Source organism: Sprattus sprattus (assembly GCF_963457725.1).
Source record: "Sprattus sprattus genome assembly, chromosome: 5".
Classification (NCBI taxonomy): Eukaryota; Metazoa; Chordata; class Actinopteri; order Clupeiformes; family Clupeidae; genus Sprattus; species Sprattus sprattus.
The window spans coordinates 19,754,301-19,778,387 of NC_137924.1; the positions used below are offsets into that span (position 1 = coordinate 19,754,301).

At 42.0% G+C, this 24,087-nt stretch overlaps 2 protein-coding genes across 17 annotated transcripts in view; one reads left to right on the plus strand and one right to left on the minus strand.

The window, feature by feature from the left end:
• Window positions 1-2,773, plus strand: part of obsl1b (obscurin like cytoskeletal adaptor 1b) — a 30,102-nt gene extending 27,329 nt beyond the window's left edge. For 14 of the 15 annotated variants that reach the window (XM_080839316.1, XM_080839323.1, XM_080839325.1 and 11 more), the window contains 3 exons: window positions 12-278; window positions 822-1,128; window positions 1,917-2,773. In XM_080839316.1, the coding sequence (XP_080695442.1) occupies window positions 12-278; window positions 822-1,108 (554 nt within the window). In that variant the 3' untranslated portion in view covers window positions 1,109-1,128; window positions 1,917-2,773. The remainder of the gene's footprint in view (window positions 1-11; window positions 279-821; window positions 1,129-1,916) is intronic. The other variant, XM_080839324.1, reaches the window with a different exon arrangement.
• Window positions 2,774-3,198: 425 nt separating this feature from the next.
• On the minus strand, window positions 3,199-23,655 carry ctdsp1 (CTD (carboxy-terminal domain, RNA polymerase II, polypeptide A) small phosphatase 1). Of its 2 annotated transcripts, XM_080838905.1 has the most exons (7): window positions 23,303-23,655; window positions 14,211-14,365; window positions 9,096-9,197; window positions 7,759-7,815; window positions 6,829-6,921; window positions 6,404-6,589; window positions 3,199-6,062 (listed from the first exon to the last, which is right to left on the minus strand). In XM_080838905.1, the coding sequence occupies exons 1-7, from the start codon at window positions 23,376-23,378 to the stop codon at window positions 5,934-5,936; spliced, it is 798 nt and encodes a 265-aa protein (XP_080695031.1). In that variant the 5' UTR covers window positions 23,379-23,655; the 3' UTR covers window positions 3,199-5,933. The 2 variants fall into 2 exon arrangements, with proteins under 2 accessions (XP_080695031.1, XP_080695030.1); XM_080838904.1 differs by lacking the exons at window positions 14,211-14,365; window positions 23,303-23,655 and adding an exon at window positions 10,175-13,618.
• Window positions 23,656-24,087: the final 432 nt, after the last annotated feature.

Consider the following 24,087-nt stretch of genomic DNA (forward strand, 5'->3'; position numbering starts at 1 on the left):
ATTTCCAAAAGAACTTCCGGTAAACATAGTTCGACCACTTCAGGACAAAACTGCTCTGGAAAAGAGCCGCGTCATTCTGGACTGCTCCGTGTCCAATCCCCGGTGCAGCATCCGCTGGTACAAAGGCAGCAATGTGGTCCTGCCCTCAGAGCGCTTTGAGATCTGCAGCGAGGGCTGCTACCGGAAGCTCGTCATCCAGCAGGTGGCGTTAGAGGACGAGGGCACTTACAGTGTCCAGGTTGGAGATTGTACATGCTCTGCCAAACTGACAGTAGAAGGTGAGTGGAAGAGGCAGTATTTTGAGTGTTGCAGCAGTATCAGTATCAGTATCAGTATGGTGCATGTATTTCAATATAACCTACAACACATTCTTTTGGTTTGGAGCAGAAACATAATTTAAAGTGTTTTCAGTGTCTATTCTTATCTTACCATTGCACTGTGAGGGGTGATTACACCCATTAGCTGCACCTTCCAGTTTAGGAATTGTGCTAATTTGTTAATCCAGATGGTTGAACTAATGGTCTCTTAAAATGGAGTACACACTTCTGACACAAACCATTCCTAGAAACATTAATGGACATAGCTGTTTCACAGTCATTACACTGCCCTCTAGTGACGATTCATACTCATACTGCTTAAAAAAAAAAGAATACATAGTCTCTGGGATGCAGACTTAAGGGTATTGTGACTCCTCCAATGACACTAGTTGCTTGTTGAACTAAAAGTTTAACATGTAATAGGCCCTGTGTCCATCGGTAATGACTCAAACTGCAACTCTCACCTTTGCAATAAATCCATCCTTTTCTTCCATGGACTCACAGCCCAGTCTCTGCTGATGGTCAGAGAGTTGCAAGACGTGGAGGTGGTGGCTCCAGACGAGGCCTACTTTGAGTGTGAGGTGTCCATGCCGGTGACAAAGGCCCCAGTGTGGACCCTCAACGGGGAGAGCCTGCAGCCTGGCCCTCGGGTCCTAGTGGAGAAGATGGGCACGGTCCACAGACTCACCCTCAGGCAGATGTCGGAGGACATGACTGGTGTCATCCAATTCACGTCCGGAAAAGCAAAGAGCACTGCCAACCTTCTGGTTAAAAGTAAATCTCTTGAATGATCACAAAGAATTCTGTTCAGGTGTGCAACATAGACTTTACATCTACCGTACACGTCTATTCAGACCACTGCAATGAGAAAGGATACAGTGTTTGCTAAGTTGCAAGTTGCGTATTCAATCAGGAACACTTAATAACCCAAATAAACAAGTTATAAATAATTCTCAATGTATCTGATCACCTGCCGGTGGGATTTTATGAGAAGATTAGTTGTGCTGATCATGTTTCTGGGTCCAGGATATTGACATGGTGTAGTTGCATGCCCTCTACATTTCTGGAGCAGATAAGGGCTACAGAAGAGGGTTGTTGACAAGTGCCTTTCAGCCAACGGTCAACAGCTTTCCATGGCTAATTATCTCGCCATCGGTAAGCCAAAAATATGAGATAGGACTAGCTGTAAGCGAACACTTACGTATGTCGTCCACCTACATACACATTGTGGGGCCATGACCCACAAATGGAGTGGCCAAGTGGAAAACTGCTGATATGGGATCATCTGATCTGGCTTTAATAGTATGATGTGAGAATGTAAACACTGGTTCTCTGATGGTAGTTAATGATCCATGTGCTTACAGAGGCCATGTCTTAGGCTTTGGAGGAAATGCTGTCAGTCATACACATACAACTTCTTATCATGTAGAGGTCCATTTGGAAAGGAGGTTAGAGTTTTAATGATGTTAAATTCAGTGCCTGCTTGTGATTGGCAATGGCTATCATCTACTATTGCAACTATATACAACTGCAGTTTTTTTTTTTTTTACAAATGTACTCATGAAGCAACACTTTAGAAATCTTTATCCATTTTTGCAGGTCATCTCTGAGACGTGGAATTGCTGCAAGGATGAAGAGGATCTGCATTACTTTAGCTTTTAAAAGGGATATTCAATTTTCTTACTTGTTCAAAATAGTTAAAAACTGAAAATTCTGTCAAATGTTATGACTTGAATCTGTTAGCATATCATCTACTCATATATATCTTCTGCATTGCTTGAATCATCCAGAGAACAATACCTGCACAAAGAATCTGAATAATAACAGTTAGCTCATGTGATAGATTCTTAAAAGGTTTATTATTAAAAAGTTTAATTTCAATCTTATTTTTTTATGTTTTGTATTTAGGATAATCACAAGAATCAAATATAATAAACTAGTTGTCAACAACAAAGGTTTTGTTTTAGTTTTTCACTAAATTACCTTCACAACAATAACAAACCATGATATTTTCCAGATCTTCTCAGATTTGTTTTAGTTCTATCCAATGAACAGTTATTGTTTAATATAAGTTCATTGATTGATGTATATTTGTATTTTTTGTCCTTTGTATAGACTTTTTTTTTAAAGAATACATAGTCTCTGGGATGCAGACTAAAGGGTATTGTGACACAAGTCAAGAAGGGGGCTGTCTAGTTTGAAGCATGTTATGTAAATACACAGGGCCAAAAGAAAGGTTAACTTAGAATGGTTGAAACATATTTACATTTGCAAAAGAGTATAGAGCGTGTACTGATCAATTAAGCTATTTTCCTATGTGGAAGCTGTCTTTTCTGAAATTCCATATTTATGATATCATTTCTTTCAAGCCCCCACCAACAATACTGGATTTATCGCATATCTGACCGTTTTACTTGTTTTGGAAGTATCTTTCAATAAAAGCGTTCTTCAGCCTTGTTCTGATCATTTATGCTCTGAAACAGACACAAATGCTGCACTTTACCTTTAGTTTCATTAATGACAATTCATAATGACAAAATATGCACAACTAAGCTATAAATGTCTTAAAATATGTGTTTCTGAATAATAACAGTAGAATGGAATATTAATGCACTTGTCCTCCCTGGGTTTGCAAATTAGCAAACATGTTGATGCTCTGAATGTAAGTGTTTGTATATCTTAAGTACATAGGAAACCGTAAAGTCAGAGGATAAATCAATGATACATTTTTATATACTCTTTAGTAATTGAAGAGACTCTTATACTGGCTTCCCAAAAGGTGAACATTGTATAGATTCCAAAAAGGTCCTACAGGGGGCGTCCTTTCAATGTGACATAAAAAAAAAAACTCACTTTGTATGCATGTCACCATGAACGGGTATTAAAAGGTGCGATCATACAGTTAAACTTTATTTGCTTCTTACAAAGTCATTGTCATAAAGCAATGGGAGATAATCTCAGCTTGAATCCAAAGATATAAGGCCTACGTGAGAAACACCAAAGTGTGAAAACGGAAAATAAAACAGAATGTATTAATACTGATTGTTTTATTTCATAGCTTAATATGTTATGTATTTTTCATAAATATTTTACTAAAGATAGGTTTCATACATTTGAATATTTATTTAACCTTAGGGAATTTTCACCCTGCATCACGTGTGGAAACGGGGGAGCAACAACAGGACTGAAAAAGTTCTCTCTGTTTTTTGTTCATGAAGACAAACACTGATCCCACACTTTTTATCCAGAAATGAAAGTGTACAGTTAAGGCCTCGGCAGAAGGCACAAGGTTTACATTTGTAATTTCAAAACCTGGCAGGATCCTGCCACTTGACGTGGGTCACAGCAACCCACGTGCAGACTGCACATCATCTCCGTAAATACAGTGCAAAGGTCAGTGCGCGGTGGGCTGCGTGTAAACCGGGCAGACAGGGGCTTTCAGTGAGCCTGCAGGGCCCCAGGTCTCCATGGCAATTCCATTACTTATTGATTTCATTAAGAAGGTGCTTGGGCAATGATTTGGTCATTCACAAATCATACATGATTTAAACAGATGTGTATAAACTGGAGCAGACCCTGGAAACTGAGAATATCAGTAGGAGCCAGGAACACCGAACCCTGGGCTCTGACAGAGAATACAGTCCAATGTGAGTCTGACTGCCATTTGTGGCATATCTGACAGAATATCAGCATTCATTTAGTTCAAACAGGTGTTCTAAATATCAACACAATGCTCCAAAACCTCTCAGGTTTGCATCTGGAGCGTTACAATTTCATGTACAGACATTAATCATCCTGATGAGTACCATTTTATAGTATCTATTTTTTTCCATTTTTTTTTTTTTGCAGGTTATGTGTTGAAGGTCCTAACCTAGAAGTGCCTATTGAGACATCAACACAAGGCCTAGATTGTTGCTGAAATACAAAGCATATTACATTCAATGCTATGTCAAAGATTAAAATAAATGAAAACAAATTTAAAACAGATAATGGTCAGATTCAAGAACTGAAGAGAATGGAGGAAGCCATTGTGCTTGTCAAAACCGAACATCAAATCATACTGCTGTTCACAAGTCTTTCCCCTTGGCACAGTACTGATATTGTTATCATAATCATGATCATCTTTACCATTATCATCAGCATCATAGCAATAAGAGCATGAAGGCACTGCGTTTGTCAACGTAACATCTATTAAAAATAAAACATTTTAAAATGTATAAATGGACAAAAGTAGCATTATTTTAAAAACAACCAACACATTTTTTGTGCTCTCACCCCAACACTCAAACAAAACAAAAAAACAACAACATCCCACAAAGGAGAGTGTCCTCGGGCCCACTTGCATTGGCACTTGCGGGACTTTGCATCAGATTTCAATAACAGAAGTTTACATATAAAGAACCTATGAGTCCCCCCACCAGTCGACACTGAGTCCGAGTCCTGGCAGATGAGGGGCTGAGTGACCCAGCCGCAAGTTGACAAAGGTACTCGCAGGGAGGGAGATCTCCAGTCAGCTACGTACCCTCTCTCAGGCCATGTCTCAAATCAGGTGACGAGTGACCGACGCCGGTAAATGCATTTCACAAATTTCACAACATGGTTAAGGCATTGAACAATCGTAGAGTATGCGTAATAATTAGTATTAATGTATTCCAGTATCTTTATGCTTTGATTAATATCACAAATAACACATATTCTTGGAATTGTTTTTTTTGTCAAAGTCTACATCACACTGTTACTAATATCTATTTTTTTTCTCATATTAAAAAAAGGCTATTTTTTAAGGCAAGATATAAGGCATATTTGTGAGGGTCACAAATCCGTCTGATTGCTTTTGAACCATGAGAGGGGAGCCGACAACAGGGGCTGGCACTAGAATGGGACCACGCCAGTTTCCCTTTCTTACATCCGTACAGGCTTATCTCTGCTGTGAGCATATTGCTACAAAGAATGATTGTTGCAGTATTAGGAGGTCTTGACAACAATTGTCAATGTCAAGAGGTAAAAGATTTTAAATTCTGCTAAAAAAATTGGCGAATTAAGAGAGGGAGAGAAAGAGAGCTTAGAGCCTGTGATAGCCATTACTGTTCTGTCCACACTTGAGCATCTGAGATAAACTAAATTTGAAAAAAAGAGGGAATGAGAGCAGTTTAACTCAAGAAAAACACCCAAGTAAGCTGGTGTAAAAGGATGTCATATAAGACATGCTGTTGTTCACCACGTAAATACCAGAAAGAACAAGCACTTTTTTCAATAATTCCCACAGTTCCTTTAGATGGGCTTCCCTCAACCTTTTCTTGGGAAAAAAGATAAGATAAAACAAAAGAAGTGGAGGAATAACACATATTCAAGTGTTAAAATGATCAATGCAACTCTCACGTTTCTCTTTTTTTCTTATATATAATGAAGCAGTCCCACAGTTCAATCTCTAAACCAAACCAAGGATGTTCCAGCCGTTGTCTCTCTCAGCCAATAGAAAAACGTCCTGTGAATGGAATTCTGGGTAAAGTGATTCAGACCGAGACAGAAGCTGGTCCTTTACGTGGGAAGCAGCGTGGGGCCAATGCCCAAGCAGGCCTCCCTGGCCCCGAGGTGAAAGCTGCCTCCGTGGTCGAGCTAGCTTGTAGTCCTGTGCTGTTTCAGGACAGCATACACGTCGTCCACTTTACTCAGTCTCTCGAAGAACGGGAGGAGATCGAGTAGCTCTGTGTCGGACATGTCATCGAACCAGGACGCTACAGGCACCTGGTGGGACAGGGCAGAGAAAACACATCACGTGGTGCATACCGACACTCAAGGGCTTTGGAGTAATAAGTACATATACAATGACTGTGAATGATACTTTGAATCAATGAAAATCACTCCAAAATAATCATAAGAATAGACATTTTCTGTTATCTTAAAATAATATGCCAATGTTTATGATAGGTAGATATAGTTTTAATATATATCAACATGTTACAAAATCTACAGTACATACACATTAAGGATGACTTATTTTCATAAAAACTTGGAAAACTTTGCATTTCATAGGAAACAGCACGAGTACATTATTCAAGAGGGTAAGAGAAACAAAAATCACTTACAGCATTGTCTGGGTGGAAGATGTAGGAGGCAGGGGAATTGTCAATAATGATGACCTTGTTCAGGTCCCGGCCTAGGCGACTTAAGTCCTTGACGTAGTTTCCACGGTGGAACACGCAGGATTCTCGAAAGAGACGACTTCGAAAGGCGCCCCATTTGTCCAGCAGATCGGACACAGGATCTGCATACTGCCAATTCATGAAAACACAAGGGAGAGATTGGGTTCAGACACATGGGGAACATGAGTTGGAATGGGTAGTAAAACCAATAGTGCATCTCTGGCAAAGGCTCTTGGGCGGCTGCTAGGGTGTGAAGATGAGTGGGGGAGCAGGTGCGAGGGTGTTACGAGGTGTTACTCCGACACTTTGGTGACAGAGCAGTGTGTGCGACATCAGGGTTGACACAAGATAACGCTCGTTCTACTTACCTTTGCTAAGCTTGCAGTGAAAAGAACACACTCGAACAATTCACCCATGCGTTTAAGGAACTCATCCACGTGGGGTCTCTTCAACACATACACCTGAGTGTGAGAAAACAGAATTAGACTCCTAAGGCCAGAAGATTTTCACAAAAATCACAATACATTTTCATTTGTACATGCATTTGTAACTCCTCATTCAAATAAATGAAGGTACTACAGAGGTCTGATTTAGGAATTGCAGGTCAGATGATTCTATGATTTCCACCCTGTCAGTCAGCGCAGAGCACAGAGTGCACAGAGCTCAGTTTTCGTGCACTGAAGATTAACTAATAAACACCTAGAACACTATCCATGTGGTCACTGGATGTAGATGTCAAATGATGCCCCCGTTTAAGGGCAAGCCGTAAAGCGTTTTTTTTTTTTTATGTCAGGTCGTGTCCGCCAAACATCTTTATGGAGTCGGTGGTCTTGCTCCTGAACCAAGTTATCCCGAATAGGCTTTCCGCGACTTAACAAGCCTATCCTGGATTACTTGAAACAGGCACAAGCCTTGTCTGGCTTGGGCAGTCTTGGGTGTTTTCAGGTCGGCCACGACTGGGGCTGCACTTGCCCTTTAAAGGGCTAATGTGCGCTGCCAGACGGAGCCCGCGAGCAGTAGATGTGCTCTGAGTGAGATTGATGGGCAGTGAGTTCTGAGAAGCCAGCAAGGGTTTCGTCGTCTCGTCAGGACACTGAAATAGCCACCTGCTGCTCGGACCCGTCAACAGAGAAGGCCACTGCTCTGTCAGGTAGCATGCTCAGGGGAGAAGTGATAGGTAAACAGAAAAAAAAAACCCACCCGTGAAAAGCACCCAACCTCCTACAGCCCGCTGTGAGAGAAGCATGCCGTCAGTTCAGTTTGCAGGGTACAAAAACAACAAGTCGTATCGTGCTTACCTGGTGAACAGTCCCATCAATCTCAACTGGAATGATAAAATCAGCGTTGTTCACCGGCTGTTGACAGAAGAAATAAATCTTGGTCTAAATGAGGCATGAGTTTGTTACTGAAAATAAGCATATCGCAACTCGCCTCAGCTGGTTTGCTATACAACATTAAGAAATAAAAATAGCATTTTTCGCGACAATACCTTAACTGTTTGGATCCTGAAATCACGACTGAAAGGGGTTAAGCAAACACACAACATGTGCAAATGCAGTTTCTGTAACTTAACCCTCAAAAATAACAGTTGGCAACACTACCCTGCAGGAACCTTCTGTCATTTGTAAAATAATGTCATTGACCACACTCATAAACTGTGATTTATCTAGGGGGAGCGATGTAGTTCGTATATGCATCTCAAATGTTAAGATAATCACGTGCCTGCGCTATAGGACACTATGACCTACATTCACAGACTATGAAGTAACACTGAAGACACCAAGCACAGTATAGGGCTTGACAAATCCATGAGTTATCACTAGTATAATTACTTTTTAACCAAGAATAACCAATTATTTATAACTGTAAGGTACTGCGGGATGTTGACATATCTAACTCTATTGACAAGGTGAAACAGGAAGTGTGGATTTATTGACAGCACAAAAGCTGGAAATTATGAAAAACGTGTCACACTGTCGACACTCTCCTTGTAACAAAAGCCTCAGTCTGGTTTTCATTACTGTTCCACATAACACATTGCTGATGTCATACATTTCAGCTTAGGAGGAGAAATTCTTCCATAAACAGTAAAGGAATAATAGACTGGAGACTGCTGATTCTCGCTACAATACACCCTCTTTTTTCACCAAGGCTGGCTTACCACAGGATCGCAATGCAATACTTTTTAAAGTGACAGTTTATACAAACTGCCATATTTTCAGTCATGGATCACTTCCATATTGCGCACGTTACGTCATTCAATCAATGTGTTCCCTTTAAAGAACATCGGCTATCAGATATCTGACATTTGACCAGCACCAAGAACATACTGACAAGTTGACTGACTTTCTTAAATGTACCCCATGGTGTGCCTGATACATTAAACATGTGCTGTTGCTGAGCAGGAAGTACTATGTGTCCTTTGACAATGTTGACCATCTGTCCAACACATGTACCTCCACGTTGGCCAAAACTGTTTTGTAAAGTATAAGAAAACACCTGCTTTACAAGATGCCCATGTTTTAGTGCAGCAGAAGTACATGGAACTTGTCTTGTTCACAGTGCTGTGTGGAAGTGAGGGTGGATGACAGAAGGGGTGGGGCCAAGGGGCAGAGCCTGGGTCTCCACAGCTTACCTTAAATGAACTGTGGACTAGTGTTTCATCTAGATCGATGACTACACAGATCTTCCCCGCATCTTTCGATTTAATCTGAGGGAGCAGTGGTTTGGCTGGGACCTGAGGTGAGCAAACACAACAGGAAGTTAGGCAACTGATCAGTAACGTCATAAACGGCTTACTCTGATATTACAAAAACAAAACAGTGCAAATGTACTGTGCAAACGTTAACTTTTAGTTAGTCTAGTTTTAAGCCAGTCCAGCCAGCTCAAGTGAAGCCCCAACACCAACAGCAGCTGCTAGTAAACCACTGCCTGTACAAATCAGTAATGCAATACATTCAGTCCACAATCATTAATGACTCGTGTTTCAAAACTGCAGTGTCAACGGAAAAAGAAAAGGGGGAAAAAAATAAAAAGCTTGCTTGCTTGCTTGCGGTGGCCGAGAGAGAAATAGTCTCTAGAGGGGAGTGTCCATGAGGGGGCACACGGAAGCTCTTTTAGTGCTAACATTCCATGGGCAGTGCCAGACCGTGTGACTGAGGGCACTGCTTGGGATGGGATGGGATTACATGACCTCTGGCCAAGCCATTCTCTGTCTGACAGTGGCCATGCTCGTATACTGCAACAAACTTAACCAGCTGAAGGGAAAACATGCTTACGGGAAAAGCAACCGAACATAGAGACAGATGTGCTTATGCCTTTGCTGAGTTCGCCACTGAGGCTGAGCGGGTAGGAGGGGAGGGGGGTCGGTTATTGTAGATAGGTGTCTTTTTAAGCTTCAGACTCAAATAACAAGCACATATGACATGGAATCAGAGATGTACTTGAGCATTCTCCTTCCCTTATTTTAGCTCTGAGGCAAGACAAACTCAGACGAAGTTGAACACACCGCACGTCTGATACCCAAAAGAGGTCACAGGTCAAACTCAACAGGCACAAGTTCCAGTCTTCTTTTGTTTATTTACTTCAGAAACTGCAAAATTCACACCATGCATTAGGAGTTGCTAAATGTAACGCATCATGCTGGGCAAAAACAATTACATTTATCAAGTGCTTCAGAAGCATTTTATGTGCAACAAAAAGGACTTTAAGTACCTCATCTGTTGGGACACAGAACTCGCACTGACAGGCCTCTGGGATTTCTTCATCCTCAGACTCAATTTCCTCAATGTCCTCTGATGGTTCGGGGGTATTTCCCTCCTCCGCCAGCTTAAAGAATTCATGTGACGCACATTGTTCAGAGGATTCAACATTGTTTTCTGAGGTCTTAGCATGATCAACACTGTTCTCTGTAGGCTTTGTCTGTTGGGTAATAAGATCAGACAACAAGAATATTTCAGGTGTCACAGACTCTGCGCGTTTATGCTCAGGTAACTTGGCTTTTTCAACATGCTCAGAGAACCCATCTCCTTGATCTGGCTTGAGAAATTCAGAGAGTTCGTCACAGCCCTCATCGTTTTCTTTAAGGCAGTGAGGCTCCGGGGTTTCAGAGGTCTCTATACCATAAGGAATATCAGGGCTACTAAGTAGGCCCTCATTCTGCTCATGCGATTCTGCAGTTTCTTCATCTTTCTCTTCATCCAGTGTTTCAGAAAAAAGAATTTCAGGGATAATCCCATGATGTTCACAGTTATCTGGACTGGGTGTAATACCCTCACCACCTTCAATGGTTGAAGAGTCATCCTTACGATATGCCTCAGAATCTTCTTCCAGCACAGAACCAGCTTCACTGCCGTCTTTTACCCCTTCAGCAACTACCTCACTGGGTTCTTTTTCATTGTTTGTTTCCACTTCAGCCCAGGGATCAAATATTAGATCCAATCTACAAACATCTGCACCACAGTGTCCATAGGCTTCAGCCTCTGACAATCGCCGCCTTTCCAGGAACATTCTTAAGGTTTGACTTTGATAAAGTGCATGCCCAATGGAAGGTTGTGAAAGCTTCTCCTCAGAAGGGGATTCATTCAGTTGACCTTCTTGTTGCATGTTTTCCACTTGCCTGTCTCCATAAACTTCACCTGATCCCTTAGGGGGCTCAGGACCCTCTTCATCTATTTGGGGTTCGAGACTCTCTCCTTCAGAATCAGGCGCACTGTCTCCTTCTGAATCAGGTTCACTGCCATCTTCTTCAATATACAGTCCTTCGACAGTGGAAAGCTGGCTGTCTACAGTGCAGAGATCATCACTTTGTTGGTCTTCTGCAGTCCATACATTAGCACGGGTCTGATCCTCATCTTCCAGTGAGAATTCACATGATTCATCTTCAGCATCCGTCCCATCCTCTGTATAATGCCTGTAACTGTCCTGACTGTCAACATGTGGTGACACAAGCGACTCCTCATGGATGGGAGAGGGGTCGTTTTCCTCCGTCTCTTCAGCTTGAAGTTTGTCTCTTGTGCTGTAAGAGGACTCAGAACAGTTTTCATCAGATTCATTTCCATCAGAGCAGGTTTTAAAAGAACCAGTTTCTGAACTGTCTTGACTTTTCCCATCACAGGGATGATAGTCATACCCTTCACTTCCATCCAAAGACTCCACCTCAGGTTTGTCAGATGTACTAATATCACTGGCTTCATCAGAACTACGTTCAAAGAGTCCATCATGATTAAGAAGGAAATCAAGGTTCTTGTGTCCTTCACAATCAGTGCAAAGTCCACATAAAATGTCCTCTTGAGATTCCCTTCGATGTGAGGATTCATTGTGATAACATACTGCACTGCACTCTGCAGTCTCACTCTTTTCACAAGCAATGCAATGCACAGAGACTTCACTGTTACTGCACTCAAAGGAATGACCACAAGAATGCACTTTTTCTTCCAGTTGTATAGAATCACAGTGGTCAGGACTTAGTCCATCTTCATTCGCCTCCATGTGTTTAAAGGAGTGATCACAGAGATCACAGTTTTCACAGCATTCATATTCTTCTAAAGACAAAGTGTCAGGTTTAGGTTCAATTACGAACTGAGAGATCCATAAGTTTTCAAAAGTATCCATTGATCCAGACAGTAAAATATCACTTTCAGACTTATGCTGGGTCTTCTGTCTGTCTTTGAGCATTTCACAGTGAGCGCTGTGGTGTTGGCATGGCTTGTTTATTTTGGTGGCGGGATAGTATTTAGCACAGCTGTCAAGGGAGCTGCATTGTTTAGCCAACTCAAAGTGTTCAGAGGACTCGCATTGTTCAGGGGTCTTGCAGTGTTTAGCAGAGTTGACCGTCGGCTGACACTCTTCCGCCGCAGCATCAGGAAGCAACGATTCTTTCAAGACGTCTGTGTTTTCAATAGAGCACAAGAGTCGTACATGTTGACTGTTCTCTAAAGACGCACAATAATGACCTAGATCCTCGCTGGGCACAGGCTGTTCACCGGCGTCATTCGTGTCACATGGCTGTTCAACAAATGTATCATAAGCCTCACAATTTTCAGCTTTGAGGTCTGTGGGTGTGGAGTGTTTACCTAATTCACAGTCAACCGCTGAGATGCTATGTTCAGAGGACTGGAAAGCATCAGCTGCAGTTTCACAGTCACGTTTGGGGAGCTTTTCAACAGCCCTCTCAGACACTTCACTTTCTGACACCTTGGTATAATCAGCCTCTTCAGGAGAGCCGTTGTATTGTGTACAAGGTTCACATTGCTGAAATGACTCTGTCTGTTCAATCATAGGGTCAGGCAGCTCGCTGTGTAAAGACCCACCTTCATCTGGGTCCATGAGCTCCTCGGAGACTGTACTTAAATGAGAATTGAGTTCAAATGTCTCACAAAGATCAGCACCTACGCCAAATGACCTACTTTGCTGAGAAGATTCTAAATTATTAGTCTGTAGCTCTGCTGTGCTCTTAATTTGTTCAGATTGTACATTCTGTTCATTGTGCTGTTCTGAATCCTCTGAAGTAGAGACAAGATTAGTGCATAAACCATTTTCAAAGAACACTTCCTCAGTTTGACATAATTGAGAGGACTCACTGTGAACACAGAGGGTTTCTGTACCGTAGCTTTGTTCAGGTAACTCTGGTGTACCAATACGCTGTTCAAACTCTACTTCACCAGCTTCATAAATGTGCGCCATTGCTTCGTTTAGTCCTTGGACTTCACAGTCTTCAGTTGAATCAAAAGAGCTTTTCTGATCCATGGAATTTAAACAAAGTCCACAAGCATGATCATTTCCTTTGTGCACCTCTCGTCCAGACACCTTACTTTGGTCTGCACAGTTCTCCGCAGGCATATTTTGTCCAAAACGTCCACTTTGCACCACAATTTCACCCCTGAGAGAAGACTCCAAGAACTGGGAAATTTTTTCTCCAGCTCCAAAATTAGTGCAAAAATCGGCAGCTTCAAAGTGCTCAATGCATTCTCCAAGCGTGGTGCTTTCCCCAGAGAGCAGGCAGTGGTGTCCTGACAGTATGCAGCGCTCGGAGAGGTCTGCCTGTAGTGGGGGCTGGGGAGATTCGCTGATCCCACAGCCTGCCTTAGACACCAGGAGTAGCGTACACGTTGACATGACAGGAGGGTCACCACTAGACTGAGCTTCAGTACCCAGCCCCTCTTCAGGAGACCTACCAATTTATTTTAGGGGCTTACAGAGACGTGACAAATAACTCCTGGAATATCAAATCGCTATAAAAAGCTGAAGTAAGGCATAAATCTGAAACTGACACCCGAGAGCATCTTGACCACCTGATCTGTCTGTATTTGCTAACAGCCATGTTGTTTTCCAAAAATGTGTTCAATTGAATCATGGATGGCTTTGTCTTATGCCAAGAACACTTGCTTGCCAAGATATAATCTCCTATTTACCAAGGAATTCTAATCTCTTAACACTCTTATAGTGACAAAGTAGACATCAGAATTTTTACTTAGTCCGTTTTGAATTTTCAAACAAGCACTGTAATGATTCACTGACATGATTTACTGACACTGACTTATTTGTTGTTGGCCATGTGAAGTAAGGCGGTAAACAAGAAAAGGAGTTGCGCAAAACAAACATGGGGTTTCAGTTTCCTTGGTGACACAATTGATCATGTGGCTCTTGGTCAAGTTAACCACAAGACACTCAGAAACCTGTGGGGGAGGGTGGGGATGGGGTGAGAGAGTGTGCGGAGGTAAAACATAGAGGTACAATGAAATCATCTTACTTTAGAGACAGTTCCGTTTTCTTCGACCAGCAGCGGGGCGTTGTTGTTGACTGGGAGCTGTTCAGCTTCATCGTGACACAGGCAGCAGAAAAGACTGTGGAAAATGCTGCGACTGCGTGGCTTCTTTGATGAGGATGCAGCATGTGTCTGGGCACCTGAGAACACAGAGGGGCACACAGTTACGCCATGTTGACCATACTGCTGCTAGCCATGGCGCCATGGCACAAAGCCCACAACACAAAACACCATCTTTGGATGGCTCTGACAGATACCAATGTGCCACTAATCAAAATCAAGCACTCTATGTGACGATATCACTTTCCTGCTTAAGGTCAATTAGCTGCCAACTCCATTTAAGGAACCCCCGCTGGTAAACAATTCAAATTGATTTGGGACACCTGCTGCTTTGCACATTGACAGCAAAGTTGATAGGACCAAATCAGAACGTAAATAGTTCCCTGACCAGTGTGAATTTGGTCCATTTCATGCAACAGAAAATCCTTTAAACTATGTAAAGCTGATTTCTTGAAAGCAGTCCATAGACAGAAACAAGAAACCAGAAACCAGAGAGCCTACTATGGGTGGAGGTATAAAGGGAGTCTCAGTCATTGAAAACATGTGTGTCACACCCATGCAAGCCCCTACACATGCATTCCTTTACTAGTTATGACAACATTTAGTCAACGCTAGGGCTTGGGAAACAATCTGTCGTCATTCAGTCCATCACACCAGTAATTAGCCAATGGATCCTCCTTGGCTGATAACGCATGAGATAGAAGTTATTTGTCAGCAAGCATATCTGACTGAGACCAGCGCAATTTAGCAATAGTGACAGGCATAACAAGGGATCTTCATGATTAGCAAACTATGTACAGCTCAAAGGCTGGAGCCCTTTTTAGACGTATTGCTAAAGTGAACTTGTGTGTTGATGGCTGGTCTTTAGAAGACAAAATCTTTGACGGGGCAGCAAGATGAAGGAGGTCCTGTCATCGTGAAATATTAGTAAGCTAGTTGAAACCCCTGCATCTGACTTCTGCTATACTAATTTGACTGGGTCTCACATATAAGCAGGTTTCTAATTTGTTCCCCCTGTTTTGATGTTTTGTTTTTCATGTAATCATATGGCTCTGCTCTGTTGTCATGTTGCTGATGACAACAGAGCTTTCAAAATGAGGCGATGATGCAGTCTTGCCAACACATTTAGGAGATAACTACCTTTGGTAGATGATAGCCATGATTTCAGCAGCCATATAAAAGAGGTGTGAAGCATTTTATCTCATACAATTCTTTTTCTGGAGGATGTTAACACCTTTAAGGCTTCACTGTGAACTTTCGAAACACAGGGATACGTTTACAGGGGCCCTTCTATGTCAAATGAAGATCATCACATCTAATACAATGTCATTATCAGGTATTATGACAAGATAGTGTTCCTGTTCATGGTATACATCTCCATTCCTTTGTTTTGGGTGTTTTTCTATGCATTTATTACACTTCATGGCCAGACAAATGTAAACAAATGCCAAAGGAAAAGGCCTGAAGGAGTTGAACAAAAGGATTGCATCTCAGGAATAGGGCTGAACGATTTGGGAAAATAATCTAATTGCGATTTTTCCCCAAACACTGCGATTGCGATTCGATATGCGATTTTTTTCATTTCATCCTCTTTCTCCAAAACGTACTGAATGATTTAAATATGACCAACACAATATAAGATACATTTAGTGTAAAATATTCTTTCCCACATTTTACAGTTTTATTTAACTGCTCATTACAGAAACAAATTGGTGGCTTTGTCACTGTGCATTTAAGTAATTTAAACAAAGTCAAGAATAAACACAAGGCATGCACTTTTTTATGTTTTGTTTTTTTTACACCACGTTGTAATCGCGGACGTTGCGGTTAGAAAATCACAATTTACCGTATCGCTATTTAATCGCAAATGCGATTAATCGTTCAGCCCTACTCAGGAATTTACTCACTCTTTTTTCTACATTGTCAATATTTGAGACAATATTGGTGACAATTATTATTATAAAACTTTTTGCATCTTTGAAATATAAATAAGTAATAAGAACACTAATTAGTTCTGAAAGCATTGCATAGTTGCTATTTTACCATACAGATCTCTTTCCTAAATCATGAAATATTGCATGACAAAAATGCAAATCGCACTTAGATATGCGTTGTAATTTGCAATGATATTGCACCTTCACTCCATGTTTTCAGTAAAGCAGTGGCTTGTCCATGCATGGAGCCCATATTTTGCACTGCAAACGTTTTTACATATGAAACTCCTTATGCAATGCAGGACATATGATTACATTCATACTGCATTCACTAGTTGTTTTACCGAGAAGTCATCATTCATCCATTCTGGGAATTTAATGGAGACATAAATCAAAACTCTACTTTTTCCACACATCTTTAAGGGGGTTTCAGACCTGCACCAGATGTAGCAGAGCATAGTAAGCATACCTGCAGTCTGCTCTCAGGGCAAAGGGGCATGCAAAGGAACATGACCAAAGGCACAGGCAGGAGAAGGAACCCACGGGTGCGAAGAAACATCACGCAGCTCACCACGTTGGGTCTTCTGATGTTACACATCAGACTGCTTTAAATAGCCCTCACGAGCAGCTGCTGACAGAGGTTAGTGATGGCATTCTCTGTATATAGAGCTCCCACTCCAGGCCATAAACGGACACAGAAAAACAAAAACCGTTGTAGGGGAGCAAGGCATCAGTCCCTGTGTTTATCTGAGGACGACGTGAAACACCCAAGCACCCAAACATGCATGACAAGGGTGAAAGCCTGAAACTCAGTTTATGAATGGCAATGCGTGTCTATCCTGGGATAAGTGTCTTGACCATGTAACGCCCGGCAGTATTTTCAAAGCGAAACGGCAAAGCTTTATTTACTTAGTTGCCGTGTCTTAGCAGGACCGTTGGAGGCAGAAGCTTTGACAGTTTAGTCGGCTTGACAGCCTGGGTGCCGTGTGGCCCCTCTTTTCCATGGCTCGCACACCACCTCCCAGGAGTCTTAGATCCCGATAATGAGGCTACAACTTTTTTTTCCGGATCCAGTGCTGCCCCACCCTAGTCAGCATGTTTCAGCACCACAGAGTTAAAAGTAGTCTATCTGGGTCTCTTTGGGGAATGCCTGTGATTCTATTTCCATCCTGGCAGACGCTGGTCTATCCACGGCTGATTTTACGGCCCCCCCACCCCCGACATCCAATCCCCCTCAACAATCTAACAACTTGTTTCACACCATCCGCAGAGTGAGAGGGACAGCAGGTTTGCAAGCATTGTGACACACGCCGTGCCAAGTTTAAGTTACTTGGATATAGGGCAAACAGCTGGCATTCAGTGCAGGGCACCAGTACACAGGCTTACACCATTGTAAACACTGCCATTATCAGATGTGAAACACACACAAACTCAGAAGGAATATGAGCATAAACATAGATAAATATGGTTATAAATAGATACATTCTTAACATGGGGTAAATTTACCTTAGGATGAACAAAGGCTTATTACATGCAAGATATTTTTATGTACGAAAGTAGTGACACCTGTAGATTCTTTCGATTACAGAATTATGCATTATATAGTGAAATAAACATTGGTTATGTGTTGAATTATCTGTGGTCAAAAAAAATAAAAATTAAATAAAAAGAAAATTAAATAATATTTTAAAAAAAACTTCTAAATAACCCTAAACATTGACACATTGATTGATAATTATTTAATATTCTGTTATTGACCACAGTTTTGAATATTCAAACAGCTTGTTTTGAAAAAAGTATCTGTGTTTTTTCATCGGAATGCACTGAATACCTTTGAAGCCTTGGCACCAGCAAAATGTGCAGATTTTGGATTGGGGTGGGGGAGGGGGGGGTGGACCTACGCCTGAGAGCCGTCCTTTTTTTGCCGCTTTCATAAAAACTCCCTAAACAAGAGAAGCACTCAGGGGGCCCCACTCCGTTCCCTTGGTCCCTCTCCCTCTCCCTCCCTCTCTCTCTGGAATGCAGCCATCTCATGAGCCCATAACCCTCTGCTGCACAGTGGCCTGACCAAACCAAAATAGGAACAGGAAGTATCAGGAAGTGAAGTAAGGGCTCACGAGAACGATAGAGAGTGCCCTACACAAAGAACATATTTTCTCTCTCTCTCTCTCTCTCTCTCTCTCTCTCTCTCTCTCTCTCCTCTCTCTCTCTCTACTCTCGTCCTCTCTCTCTCTCTCTCTTCTCACTCTCCTCTCTCTCTCTCTCTCTCTCTCTCTCTCTCTCTCTCTCTCTCTCTCTCTCTCTCTCTCGTCTCTCTCCTCTCCTCTCTCCTCTCTCTCTCCTTCTCTCTCTCATCTCTCTCTCTCTCTCTCTCCTCTCTCTCTCCTCTCTCTCTCTCTTCTCTCTCTCTCTCTCTCTCTCTTTCTCCCCCCCTTCACTCTCTCCCTCTCTGCTGCCACCAGCAGATCATATTTCACCCAACAAAGCAGGTACAGAGGAGGAGAGGCCTGGGAAACAGCACGCTGAGGTAATCCACAATGTCCTGGTGTGGAGAATGGGATTCCAGCAATCGAGCTTGGCCATCAGGGGCCAGTGCACCCATAATGTCTTTCACATGCAGACTGGACGGAGGCCTAGCAAGCACTCAAGAATGCATGCTAATAGCGTGTCTGCCCACAGATTCAGCCTTTTCTTACGAGTAGGGGTGCAGCAGGACGTGTACTCATACCAAACCCTTCCGTACAGGACGATTGGTTTGGTATGCGACCTATTCGGTTCGGTGCACCCTGTGACCAAAACAATTACAAACATTAAGATACTACTCGCACAAGTGGAACAGAAACTCAAGAGGGCACATTTAATTCAGAAAGTTTTGGCCGTGCACCAGTTGTTGTCTATCAATTGTAGCATGTTAGACGGTTTATCCTGGTTAGCCAGATTAGTCAAGTTAAATGTACTTCACATGTGACTTCACATGTGCATTTAAGTCAGTACGCTGTGCCTGCCCTGTATAAACTTGTCAAACTCTTAGGATGAAGCATTACTGACATTTGTGTTATTTATTTTTACTTATTGACAATATGCCAGTTTTTGAGTTAAACTGTTGAAAAATAAACGGGGAAAAAGTTACTTTATTATACGTTTTCTGCTGTCTCATTTTTGTTGCTCTCCCTGCTGCACCGAAAACATAAGGAACCATAACCCCAAAACTGAATCAACCCCTGTATTTTGTGTACCATTACACCCCTACTTACGAGCATGAATAATTGTGCAAGGTCAGACTTTGTATCTTTGCCCCCTTCCCCACGAATACCACCCCCAGCTTCTAAAAATAATCCTCAATAACCAAAGACCAGGTGGTGATGCCAATGCTTAAACTTCTGGACAGTGGCTCAACAGACTGCATTTGCTAAAATGTCTTTTAAATCCACTTGAACCTCAACATCAATAAAAACACTGAATAACATGACGTACAAATCCCACCTGTTCTCATGTGCTTGTCTGCTTAGCCAACGCTTACAGATTTATGAGACTGACCAGGCACTTAGGGTGACTGGGTGGTCATACATATGGGGTGAGCGGCAGAATTTAGCCTTGATCTGTGAACTGCAAAAAAAGGAATAAGGAGCCCTCTGCATAGCTTATCAGGATCCTATTCCTTAACATGTGTTTTCTCTGCTCTTATGTAACTAGGAATTCCACTGGCTCCCTTTAACAAATAAGCCACTGGGCCGGTCAGCACAGTCGGTGATGTCAGTGGTGAGATAATCGTCCAAGTCTAACACATTTCTGTTCGCTTGGGTATTATATGATTTGGGTGCCTAGTTTGCAGGCTTGGCCCCTGAAAGAGGTGTTTGACTTTGACATAAACGGGTGTTGTTGCTAAAAAACATTGCGTGGGAGTAAGGATTTTACACGCTGAATGCTTCTGTCGTTCATATTCAAACATTTTAAACATTTGCCACCTGGAAATCTAGAGAATCTGGCAAGTTCAGACTAGATTTTGTCAAACTGTGTAGCTGAAAGAGAGAGGGAAGGCGAGGAGGGGGAGGGGAGTGAACTAGAGAAAGAGAGAGAATTCGTATTCAAAAACATGAACGCTTACACTGGGATGCTTCATAATATCAAGCTTGAGCCCAAGTCTCATGAGTCTACATGAACTAAATCTATCAAATATCTTTTAAATGTTTTACAAACTAAGAGGAATACCTCTGTCAACAAGGTACGCAGCCCTGCATGATCTTCCTTGTGACATTATATATACCCCTCAGCACATAGTTAGGCTCAATGCCTTTTTGACCAGGCATGTTCTCCTGGGAGACAAACATTCAACACAGATTAATCTGCAATAACAATTCAAAACGTAATTTTGTGTCATGGCACATTTAGCTTAGAATGTAAGCAAAGCATTCTTTAATACCCCTTTTCCACCAAGGCAGTTCCAGGGATGGTCGGAATCTGATGTTGAACCAGTTCTTCGTGTTTTGACAGCCAAAGAACCAACTGTCGAGCCAAGAAAGCTGGTTCCAGAGTGGCACCAACTTTTCTGGTCTAAAAAACACAACCAATCATGTATTATAATAACCAATAAGACCAACTAAAACTGCCTGAACATTATAAAAATAGCTGTTTAACAAGCTACTTATATTTTACATCAAAGGCTAGCTAGCTATGTGTTGGTGCTGTAACAATAAAGGACTACTACTACTACTACTACATTACCCAAGCAAGCATAGCTACTGTTTTCTCACATCAATATTACAATCGCAACATTAATGGTGCGTTTGACATTCTTAACACTGATGTGAGAAATTAGCATTGAGCTAACTAGCCATCAATGTGATGTTGTAAACAGACAATGCAGTCCACCATTGGCACTAGCACTGCTGGGAAAGCAGAGACGTACACCGTGACACAACAATGTGGCTCTATAGTGGCTCTGGAAAAGCAAACCGGTTCACGAGTTGCACTAGCACCAGCCCGGAACTAGAACCTAGTTTGCGTGGTGGAAAAGGGGTAGTAAGAGTATGCCAGATGATGTACCAAGCACCAACATTCGTTGCCTACAGAGACTCAGAGCACCAACAACAAAGTATGTCAGATATGTCTCAATCAGAATGAACAGTCACTGAGGCGTACTATTAAACAACGGTACAACAACGGCAGTGCTGTGGCACATAGAGGAGGGCCACAGCTGCGCTAGCCTGGCTCCACCGCCTATTGCAAGACAGCAATCCCACAGTGGTCGATACTGATTGGTATAAGGCTGATTCAATCATTTGTCTACGTCCATTCGGATGCAATGACTGGAAACAAGCCCTAATGTGTGTGTGTGTGTGTGTGTGTGTGTGTGTGTGTGAAGGAGAGTAAAGACCAAAAAAGCAAACAATGTTGCAAAGCATTCCTTTTACACACCATTCCTTTTGCAAGACAGGCAACCATGCAGAGCTGCCACTTCTGAGTGGTGAAAACATGACTGCAATAGTGCATTGCACAATAAGGGTAAAGTGTCAGCTTTTGACAACAGCCTGAACAAGCTGCTCCTACTATCTGGCATGAGGGTGGAACTTGGTTTCATTAAAGGGCTTGGCTATTCTGTGAACCAAAATATCAACCACAGTGAAACTACTCCAGAGGGCTCAAAAGGGTTGAAATGGCATGCTCAAATATCTAACAGTTTATATAAAAATCTTTTTTGCTTTGTATTTACTTTTAAACCTTGCATTCAAAAGAGTTTTAGTGGTGAGGTCTAACATTACTGTTGATAGTCGTGACCTCTTGTGACCCAAATATAAAACCAGAGGCCCACACCTACAGGAAGCACCAAGCAGCATACTCTGAGTGCCACGGCTAAGGAGCTAAGCAGTGCACGGTCTTTTCTCAGACAATAGACATACAACAAAACGTGACTACAATAAGGTCACCATGGCCAGTGTCATGTATTTCAGCCATGGCTCTCAATAGAACCCCACACAAAGAACCTGATGTGAACATTGAGCTTGCAGTGTTCACTTCCTCTTATACTCTCACCTGATTCTTTTGCTTTTGTTGCATTGGTGTTGAGGCTCAGGTCAGCGAATACTCTGGGGGCACAAGAATGCCTCTTTTTTTTAACAAACATCTTGAAAATAAATCTCAGTGCAGTGCAGCCTACTGTCATTGAAGTAACAGTCAGGCTGAAATGAGAACACTTCTCAAACAGTGGGTGAAATGCCTCCCATATGAGCACCTGCACTGTTTTGTTCCTGCATTGTCTGGATGAACATTGTAAACAATAATCGACATGGGCACCTTTGGTCAATCAAAAACAACACAAGCCGCCACAAAGGCTGGGGTTATAAAAAAAGAGTTTTACCCTCCAGTCCACCTAATCTAACGATGGGCAGTAGGCTACTCTATGATGGGGATGTCCAAGAAATGGGTGGTGACCATTTGGCGGGAAAGAATCTGACAAGGATGACGAAGCCATCCACTTTCCTGACCTGTAGGCTACACAGGCTTCAGTAACACAGAATAAAACCTTGAGCTACTGCATGATAAATTCATCGCACTATATTTCTTGGCCAAGAAGACTGCTCGTAGTGATGTCTGGTATAAGGATCATATGAGATAACCATCATATTCATGCCTAACACTTTTTTGCCTCTAGGCTAAACAGCGGAAGATGAACCAGTCCCGCCCCTGCATCAAGGGCCAAATAAGATTTGACCGTTTGGACTTTTATTTTCAATATCAAACATTTAGGCCTGACCAGAACAGTTTATTGAAGTTTAAACTCTGAAATGTATGCTAGAACGGAGTTAACAGCAGACGAGATGTCGCGAACTAAGTTGTTCGCAGCTGTCAAATTAAGTTCTTGTCCTCGAAGGCCGACACGACCATTTAATTCAGTTTCGCTTAAACTTAACTATAGCAATGTAGCGAAAAAGTAACCACTGTAGTAAGGCTACTTCGTTGACTGCACACATCGTTGTGATATTTTAAAGTAAAAAACAGTGGTTTATGTTTTTCCGCCGAAGATATTCTTCAGTTCTGACATGTGCGCTCCAAAACAACCCACTTTCAAAACTTTTTCAGACTTACCTTTTTCTCGTAAAGGAGTACTCGCCTCTTCATCACGGCTCACTTGTGTGATAATTGACGAGGACGGGTGGTCCATGAGATCCGTAAATCCAGAGCAATTGCGATCTGAAGTATATGTTACTTTTTTTGTAAACCCAGCTAGCTAATTTTAATTTAAGCAAATATCACGCTAAGCGAAAGCCTATCTTGCCTCCTCCCCTAATCGTTAAAAGTATAAAACAAGCTCCTATACGTACGCATGTAGCCTACAGTCATTCATGTGCCTCCGATTGTTAGAAGAAAACAAAGAAAGACAATTAAATTAAAATAAAATAAAAGGAGGAGTTTCTTGTTGATAACTTTGTTACAACATGGAGTTCGTCTCTGCTCTCAATTTCAAGATACAAACATGGAACTTGTCGGTTTCAAGGCGCCCGCCTCTCTTAAAGCGGCAATGAATTCTAGAGAAACTCGTAGTAGCATACGATTTTAAGGCAGGATATACTACTAGCTAAGAGTATGTTTTTCATTTGTTTTTAAGAAGTCGCATCATGTATCTTACATATAATGAGTGAAATGTAGGTTTTCATTTATTGCTTTAAAGTCACTTTATCATTTATGCAGTCTGTGCTTCTACAGTTAAAGTTATTTGGCTGAGGTCTGTGCAAATGGTATCAGGTCCACAGTAAACCTGACAAACCTTTCACCAGACCTCTCAGTGTATTCAGCCAGGACACTGGCCATCGGGACTTTTATTATGTGCAAATATATAGCCACAGATGCATGCAGCCAGACAGGCCAGACCT